General features: G+C 48.6%; 2 protein-coding genes across 7 annotated transcripts in view; one reads left to right on the top strand and one right to left on the bottom strand.

The window, feature by feature from the left end:
* Positions 1-313: 313 nt before the first annotated feature.
* On the bottom strand, positions 314-3,898 carry RACK1 (receptor for activated C kinase 1). The gene is made up of 8 exons (XM_003211143.4): positions 3,688-3,898; positions 2,975-3,146; positions 2,045-2,192; positions 1,664-1,759; positions 1,421-1,531; positions 1,071-1,211; positions 596-706; positions 314-444 (listed from the first exon to the last, which is right to left on the bottom strand). Exons 1-8 carry the CDS (start codon positions 3,794-3,796, stop codon positions 379-381), a joined length of 954 nt encoding a protein of 317 aa, XP_003211191.1. The 5' UTR covers positions 3,797-3,898; the 3' UTR covers positions 314-378.
* A 56-nt stretch (positions 3,899-3,954) lies between these two features.
* LOC100541529 (liprin-beta-1) overlaps positions 3,955-8,942 on the top strand; it is an 11,831-nt gene continuing 6,843 nt past the window's right edge. The window contains exons 1-12 of one of the 6 annotated variants that reach the window (XM_031556088.1): positions 3,955-4,047; positions 4,128-5,988; positions 6,886-6,936; positions 7,023-7,043; positions 7,339-7,359; positions 7,442-7,462; positions 7,560-7,580; positions 7,796-7,816; positions 7,919-7,939; positions 8,181-8,201; positions 8,449-8,469; positions 8,595-8,615. In XM_031556088.1, coding sequence (XP_031411948.1) covers positions 6,924-6,936; positions 7,023-7,043; positions 7,339-7,359; positions 7,442-7,462; positions 7,560-7,580; positions 7,796-7,816; positions 7,919-7,939; positions 8,181-8,201; positions 8,449-8,469; positions 8,595-8,615 — 202 coding nt within the window. In that variant the 5' untranslated portion in view covers positions 3,955-4,047; positions 4,128-5,988; positions 6,886-6,923. Of the gene's footprint in view, positions 5,989-6,885; positions 6,937-7,022; positions 7,044-7,338; positions 7,360-7,441; positions 7,463-7,559; positions 7,581-7,795; positions 7,817-7,918; positions 7,940-8,180; positions 8,202-8,448; positions 8,470-8,594; positions 8,616-8,942 lie in introns of all 6 variants that reach the window. The other 5 variants (XM_031556089.1, XM_031556093.1, XM_031556090.1 and 2 more) reach the window with 5 other exon arrangements.

Genomic DNA, 8,942 nt, shown 5'->3' with positions numbered 1-8,942 from the left:
GATTAGGCTGTTTTTCCCTTCAGCACCTTGTGAAGGCATGGAGGCTGCTGGGTGAACCAAGCTCTGTGTTACCACCTCTTCTGCTCTCACAACATCTTTAGTGCCTCTATTAGTGGTGGTGGTGGTTTCTTTTTGTCCATGGCTCTATTTTCCCACGTGTGCACTCACTATGGGCTGCTACTGCTCCAGAAAGGGCTCAGGGAGACGTTTGAGTCCTTCCTTCCACATTTGGGAGGAGAGCACTGATGTCCCCATCCTTAAAGTTGTGGGCACAGCCTTGGTGCCAAGTCCAGAATGGGACATGAGGCAGCCATGAGCTCAACAGAGCGCTCTTTTATTGAGTTTTGTGCATAAAATCTGTGTCTTGTTACCACGTCCTCATCTGGTTCCAATGGTGACTTGCCAAACCCGGACGAGGTTATCTGTGTAGCCAGCAAACAGTGTCTGAGGAGAGAAACGGAGGAATTGATCATGAAAAGACAGAAATCAGCCTTGAGGATATGAATGTAAAGATCTCAGAAGGCAGCTCCCCAAAGCAGAGGTGCTGGAAGAAGGGGGGAGTTCTAAGGCTGCGATGAGAAGGGGATATTTCTACCTGTCCATCTGCAGACCACGCCAGAGAGGTGCACTGGGGTGGCTCAGCTTTGCTGCTGGTGCTGATCACCTCCTGCTTCAGCTCATCCACGATGATTTTACCTTCCAGGTCCTGTGCAGGACAGAAGAGAGCGTGAGAGACTGAAGTCCTGCAGAGAGATTGTTGTAGCCAAACCCAATCATTCCAACTCAGAACAGGCAGTGGGGTGCTCAGAAACAGCCTCTGGGTTTCCGCACAGGGATGCAGTCAGATGGCATCGAAGTTTCATCACAGCAGAGCAGTGGCTGTGCCCCACACCACCCTCCCAGCGCAGGGGATGAGGACAGTGCCACCAGGGCGACCCATCCCACGTAACCAAAAGGGCTCTGCACCAAGAGATCTGTGGGGCAGGTCGAGGATTTTGACCACAAAGCTGCCTCCAAACCCACAGGATAAGAAAAGTGATTCTTTGGGGGGAAATGGGGATGTCCCATACCCAGATCTTGATGCTGGGGCCAGTGGCAGCACACAGCCAGTAGCGGTTGGGGCTGAAGCACAGCGCGTTGATGATGTCCCCTCCATCCAGAGTGTAGAGGTGCTTGCCTTCGTTCAGGTCCCACAGCATGGCTTGGCCGTCCTGGGGGGCAGCAAAGAGAAATCACAGCAAACTATCAAACCTGTGGCTTTGTTCCAGTTGTCCATCTAAAACCTTCCAGCATGGAAACAGCACTCGATTTGTGACTGAGATGTGGGTGAGTTGTCACAGGATAATAAGAGGCACAGCACTGAGCTGTGAGGACACCAGAATAGGCTGCAATTCAGCCTCAGTTTCCCCCCAGGGTGTACCTTGCCTCCAGAAGCACACAGGGAGCCATCAGGAGAGACAGTCACTGTGTTCAGATATCCTGTGTGGCCAATGTGGTTTGTCTTCAGTTTGCAGTTAGCCAAATTCCAAACCTTGATGAGGGTATAAACGTGACAGGGTCAGAAATACAGGGGAGAAAAAAAAAGAAAAATAAAAACACTCTCATGATCACTGCTCAAATCCTCCCCAGAACGTCACACAGACCCCAAAGGTGCTCCTCTCACCTTCACCAACTTGTCCCAGCCACAGGAGACAATGATGGGGTTGCTGCTGTTGGGGGAGAAGCGCACGCAGGAAACCCACTCGGAGTGGCTCTCATCCTGAAGAGAGGAACAGCGTTGGGTTGAGAGCAATGAAAAGCATCCCCAACCCGAGCTGCTGCATCCCACTGCTCCACAAGACCCTCATAATTGCAGGACGTGTCCTCAAACCCCCCAAAAAGAAAGGTCAGCAGGCACTGTGTCACTTCTAATCATTAGGCCGGAGCTGGTAGCTGTGGATTATGGATCAAAACCAACACAGCAAGGAGAAACGTGGGAACACAGCCTCAGAAACGAGCAGAAAGAGGTTTATTTTCACAGCGAAACTCAGATCCGTTGCCTCACCTGCACCGTGTATTTGCAGACACCCAAAGTGTTCCAGAGTTTGATGGTTTTGTCCCTGGAGCCCGAAACGATCTGGCGGTTATCGGAGGAGAAGGCGACGCTCAGCACATCCTTGGTGTGGCCAACAAAGCGGCGGGTGGTGGTTCCTCTGCAGGGACACCAGGAGGGTCACACAGGAGGGACAAAGCTCAGCAAAGCACAATTAAATTAATTAACCTTCCCCTAAATTGAGGTGATCCTGCTGCACTGCCTGAATTCTTAATGAAAAGCAAGATAAAAATGGAGCAATCTGTGCCTTCCACATGGGTTGAAGAGCGGTGGTTCCTTTTCTCCTTCCAAACAGGAACTCTAAAGGGTGCCAAAGTTTTTGATATAGGATTGGAATAACCATGAGGAGTTTAGGGATGTAAAACTCAGCTTATACGGACACAGCAGTATAAATGCTGAACACTTTTGGAGGGCTGGGGCAGTTCTGCTTCCTGAGGAGTTTCTTCTCCTCCAGCACACCAAAAATCGCAGTGAAAGAAGAGCTGGAGCTGCTCCAACTTCACCCCAAACTCTGTATCCCAAAATCACACTGGAAGAAAAGTTTGCTTGCTCCTATCTGTACCCCACAGTGATGGTGAAGGAAGAACCAAACCCCCTGTGCTGCTCCACCTGCTTCTCTCCCATCATAATTGCAGGACATGTCCTCAGATCCTGGAGGATCAGCAGGCTGTTTCAGGTGTAATCACTGGGAGAGGGAGCTGAGGGAGGAATTGCTTTGTTCCTCCTTCCCAGCAGAATTTATCACCCAACCTTAGAGGAACTCACCTCATTTTCATGCTGAATTGCACACTTCTCACCCACCCCAACCCCCAAACAAAGCACAGAGCCCAGCTCTGCCCCAAACCCCTCCACCCCAAAGCCCTTTTTGTCCCCAGGACTCACGTGGTGAGGTCCCACAGCCTCAAGGTGCCATCCCATGAACCCGACAGTGCAAACTGCCCATCAGAGGAGATGACCACATCGCTGACAAAGTGCGAGTGGCCACGCAGGGCGCGTTGCGGGATCCCGTAGTTGGTCTCATCGCGGGTCAGCTTCCACATGATGATGGTTTTGTCTGGGAGGGGGAAAAGGCAGCACCCTCAGCTCCATCCCTTCTCATATTCCTGTCCTCACCGGGTTCATTTCCCCCCTGGCAACGTGGGAGTAACACAGAGCACCCCATCCTCTCAGCTCTCCAACCCCTCCCTATGTCCTCATACACAGCAGCCTCCCCACCCTGCAGCTCTCTGTCCCCAAGCCCTGCACCCCTCATCTCCCCTCTTTCCTACCACCCACGGTTCCCGCCCAGCCCCCTCCTCTAGCATTGATGGTCCCCCCTTATTCCCCTTTTGCCCCCCAATAGGCCCCACAATTCCCTCCCCACTCTGCAGCTCCTTGTCCCCAAGCCCTGCACCTCCATCTCCCCCGTCCCATGGTTCCCCCCCAACCACCTCCTCCAGCACTGGTGGTCTTCCCTTATCCCCTTTCATTATCACCCCCGTAGGCCTCACAGTTCCTCCTCCCCCCCATATTCCCATATCCGCCCCCCCCAGCCCCACATTTCCGCCCCCCCCCCCATTCGGACCAGGCCCGAACCCTTCAGGCGCGGCCCTCACCCCGCGACGCGGAGAGAATCATGTCCGGGAACTGCGGGGTGGTGGCGATTTGCGTCACCCACCCATTGTGGCCCTTCAGGGTACCGCGGAGGGTCATCTGCTCCGTCATGGCGGCGGCGGAACGGGAGGATGGCGGCGGATTCAATTGAGGGCCCGGCCCGATCCGCTCCTACCGTCTGCGATGGCCGCCAGCGCGGAGAGAGAAAGAGGGCGGTGACTTCCGGCGGAAGCGGAAGTAGCCGCTGGGTTGTACGGCAAGAGGGGCAAGATGGCGGCGCCCATAGAGAGCACGCTGAATAAGGGAATGGGCTTTGGAGGCGGACAGGGAAGGCTTTTTTTCTGCCGCTGCAGGGACACGAGGTGCGGGCAGAGCAATTCTTTAACATTTTCTATTATTTAGCCTTTCATATTTAGCATTTTTATTATCCCTGTTGTGCCAGGACAGGGAAGAGCGGGGTGTGCAGCCTGTGTTCATCACTGCAGCTGTCCTGCATCCTACAGCCAGCCCAGTTTTTGTGATGCCTGAGCAAGATCTGACCCAGGAAGGCAAACAGAAAAGCACTGGGTCCTCCTCCCTTCCCCTTCCCCATCCCATCCTCTTCCCTTTCCCATCCCTCCCATGCTGCTGTTTGGGGGCTGTGACTCCTCCCCATTGCTCACTTAGCACCCATTCCAATATGCAGTAGCTGATGGTGATGTTTACAACCTTTTGGCTTCCTTTTGTGTTCCGCCCCCGTTTTGTCTCACCAGCCTTTTTTCTTTCTGTCCTTATCAGCAGATGATTCTTATTATTAGATCTGTCTTTTTCCAGCGACAGTTTTGCGTTTTCACTTTGGTTTTATCACCTGACATAAAGCCTTTTGTCCCCATTTGACAATATTCATGCAGATAAATCTTTAAATCAGGAAATAATTCAGTCTTGGCCCTTTCTAAACCCATTTAGGTTTAGATTTTTTGTAGCATTCAGCCGAGACACGCTTCCAGAGCCATAACACATCTTGAAGTGCCAACATGCCTTAAAATCCAGAAAATTGCCCCAAAATAGGCATGACTCATCAAGCACCATAGTGGGAATGATTTGCTTGGATGACCCCGTAGGTAAGGAGCCATTTGTTGGACACCACCACGTCGTTTTTCACAGCCCTGTGAGCGCAGCGTTTTGAATTTCACTCCAGACATTCCAAATTTGGAGAACTCAAATGGCAAAGGTGAAATGGGCGTCAGCTCTCCGGGATGAAGGAATCTCTCCCAGGGTTTTCTGCTGGATCACAGCAGGAGGATTTGCTTTCCTAAAGCATTGAGTGACGTGAAGAGCCCAAATCGGAGCCAGCGGCCACATTCTTCCAAGGGAAAACCCTTCGGGTGCCCCTACGGTTCCCTTTCTATCACCATAACAAACCCCTTCTCCATCCACTCATCCCCTTTTGGATTTGGAGGTTGACAAATCCCTTCTGAAATTCTTATATTGCACACATGTCCTTCTTTCTTTACTTCTGAGGCAGCAAAGATCTCACAGTGATTTAATTCTGAGTGAGATCAACAACCTTAGACATCCTTTATTAACTTCACATCGTTTCATGATGGTCAGCAGCAAAAAAAAAAAAAGAAAGAAAGAAAAGGAATAGGAGTTTATCTGTGGGATTGCTCTGCATTTTCGTGCTTGTTTGGCTGATTGAAGGAAGCTGGGAGGAAATGTTGTGAAATAATCCCAAATGCTGAGAAATTGTGAGTAGGGGAGGAGGTGCCCTCTGTCCTGATGAGCAGTAGAGACAAAACAGAAAGGAATAGGCATGAGCTCATTTTGTATCTCTTTATTTTAGGGTATTGCTAACCGGTGCTGTCACATTATTTGGGGTCAGGAGTGGCTGCTGCCCCACTGGTGCCCAAAAAAACCAATGCTGCCCCATTTGGGATTGGGGTCTGCTCACAGACCACATCCTCTAACCAACCCATGGCTGATAGCAGAGAGGTGACCAGGTCAACTTTAGGGCTTTCTACACTTCTCTGCAGAAACCTGTTCCTGTCTATATAGGGATCCCCATCCCTCCTTCCATCCTCGGCATTTAGGTAGGCTATAATTAGGCTCTGGGAAAGTCCCCCCGCTGCCAGCACAGCTGTCGTGCCTGCAATGATCCTTCCAGCTCTCTGCGACACACAAACCCTCCAGCAATCCTAAATACCCATTTCCTGCCCTCCTGGGACAAACTGGGAGCTGCCAAAAAATCTCCAGCCCCCCACGGACGTGACCATCACAGCACCAAGGAGCAAAGCAAACGCAACGTGATTACGGTGCAGGTCGGGGTAAGCCTTTCTCTCTTTCTTGCCACAGCCCAGTATTTGGGGGATCCTATTGGCTCTATGGGATCTGGGAGATGCAGGAGAAATGTGATCCGTTTGTGGTAGCGAGGAGCAAAACAACCTTTTAGAATCCTGTACCTGAATCTGACAGCACTGGAAAGCAGGGGAAGGATTAAGAGAGCAATGGGTCCTTCTGCACTGTTTCTCTCATAGGGAAATACAACACAGAAATCATTGGGGCTGCTTGCTTTGCTTTCTTGGCACAAATTTAGCTCCTCATAACAGCGTTTATCTGACTGAGACCCCAGGAGGATCTACAGGGGTAGAACACAGCAAACAAAGCCTGATTGATGTTTCCTATGGGACCTGTTGCCTTTCCTGAGCGATTTGTTGCCTTTTCCCATTGAGATTTCTGCTTTTCCTGTGGGGCTTTTTGCTTTTTCACAGCTTTTTCACCTCTGCCACTGTAGTGAATAGGAATTTTTAGGGCTTTTAGGACACTGATTGTGAACATAGGGATGAACTCGTAACAACTTCCTGGTGTGGTTTGCATATGGGATAGAGTGGAATTCATGGTGCTGTGGACAACTAACAGAGATGCCTGAGGGCTGAGCCCTTTTTGTGCCCCTTTTGGGGGTCAACAGATTCCTCTTATTCAGATATGAAACCCCTCATCCACAATTTCACCAATTTTCCCAGTGCAGGCCCAAAAAACATCTCCAATATCAAAGTCCATGAACTGAGAAAAGCAGCATAAAGCATCAGTGCCCCCAAATATTTATCCCTTATCCCATTTATTTCTATGGGCAAAGCTATTCTGGGCATCAGGAAGGTGGGAGATTCCAGGTCTGTTTGTCCCTAATTGGGATTTTTTAACGATGTTTCCACTTCTCCCATCAGGTGGACATTTGGAAGTGGTTGATTGGGAAGAGGACGTGATGATGGCATCAGGTAGAGCTCATGAAGTACTATTTATCAGCAAAGCAATGTTCCAGATCTGTTTTTTCCCATTTTTTCCCATATTTTTTCTCATTCAGGGAAGAGGAACGCGGATCTTGGTGAGTGATTTTCTTCCTTTTTCCATCAAAAAGTCCCTTTCCATGCATAGAAATGGATATACGTACCCCCCACTGATACCCATTTCCTTTATTCTTCCCTTATGTTTACACTTCCTCATATTTTAAACACATGAAAACGAAGCCTACATTAAATAAATTCATAAACAGGGTGATTTTTGGACTATTATTTTAATAGAAAAGCATTAAATCGATGCAGAAGTGCCTCTGGAGGGGGCTTCTGCAGCACCCACAGGGAGGGGCGTGGGGCTGAGTGCTCTCTCTGTCTCTCTTTTAGAAGAATGGGATGCAAAAATCAGTGAGTGCCCCTTTTTCCTCTCCCTTTATGGTGAGGTATGAGTGTGGAGGGCCTGAATTAATGCGAGTTCCTCTGTTTTAAGGGAAGCTAACAGAAGATTTTGGTAAGTCAGTTATTTTCCTCAATCTGAACGCACCTTTCGACACCTTTACCACCAGTGATGACCAACGTGTGTATGCATTTCTCTTTATTCCATTTAGAAGAGAGTGACACGGAGCTCGGTGAGTGCCTTGGGGTTCTTATCAAGGTTTAAAGATGTCCCTCTGTGGAGCAGTGGGGACAGGGAGAAGCCCTTCAGCTCTCGGATTTATCCACATCTGATACCCAGATGGAGTCAGGATGCAGAAGTGAAGGAGGAGGGCCAAAGCTTTGGGCATTTGGGGGGTTCTTTTTGCTCCTTGGGATTAACCCATGTCCATTTCTCTGTTATTTCCAGAGGAATGTGACACAGAAGATGGTGAGTGTCTTCTTTGGCAGGGCTCAGGGTTGGCCAGAGAACAACTTCCAGCAAATCTTCCTTTTTTTTTAATGAAATTCTGATGCATTTCTCTGTTTTAAGGGGAACTCATGGCTGAGATTGGTAAGTCATTTGTGGTTATGTGTCATGTGAGGTTATAGACCCCTACTTGTGCCTCCCATCAAACAGGGCTCTGTGCAGCTCGAGTTGGTTCCCATGGGGTTTCTCCCTCACTTTTCACACGAATACTGGGGGTAAAAACCAACAAAACGGCTGCAGAAATGGTGGTCGTTGGGTGACGCCGTGTTCTGATCCAAGGGATGGTGAAGCTCATGAGAGTGGTTCTTTCTTTCTCTTTTTTAAGACAACCTGACTGCAGAGCTTGGTGAGTGCTTCCCTTTCCTCTCTGCTTCGTTTCTCTGTTGGGGTTTTTAGGGGAAAAAAATGCTCATTCCCCCCCATAAACACACACAAATGTAACCCAACCTGGGCTGGAAGGAGGGTCCAACCACTCATAACTGCAATTATTGATAATATAGATAATATAGATTGCAATTATTACAAACTGGAAGGTGGTTCCATCGTGAGCACGATGGAATTCTGACAGCTTTTCTCTTTCTTTTCTCTTCCAGAGGAACGTGATAGGAAAATCAGTAAGTGCCATTTTCCTTCCAGAATTAACTGGGGATGATGGGTTTGTGCTTGTGAAGAAATAAGTTAATACATTTTATTATGTCTTAGGATTGAAAATAACGCTCATCTATTTCTTTGTTTTAAGGAAAGCTCACATCAGACCTTGGTAAGGTTTATTTTCATTAAGTTATCCATAATTCTGCAAAAGTGCTGGGTATAAAGTAGAAAAATATGTGTGTGAAAGTGTATGTATGCATACATTCATTAATTGCTATATATGTACTCATTAATTGCTATATATGTACTCATTCATTCATATATATATATATTTGTATATATTTGCATATATTTGTATATGTTTGTATTTATGTGTGTGTGTGTGAAGAGTCTGGGGTTTCCTCTGCCTGAAGATTGGGGTGAATGAAAGCAGATGCCCTTAAAAAGCCTTATTTTTAAAATACTAATAAGGGATAAAGTTTAAAAATGGGGGGAG

The sequence above is a fragment of the Meleagris gallopavo genome, chromosome 18 (genome assembly GCF_000146605.3).
Source record: "Meleagris gallopavo isolate NT-WF06-2002-E0010 breed Aviagen turkey brand Nicholas breeding stock chromosome 18, Turkey_5.1, whole genome shotgun sequence".
In the NCBI taxonomy this organism is placed as follows: Eukaryota; Metazoa; Chordata; class Aves; order Galliformes; family Phasianidae; genus Meleagris; species Meleagris gallopavo.
This window is presented reverse-complemented; position numbering and strand designations above follow the sequence as displayed.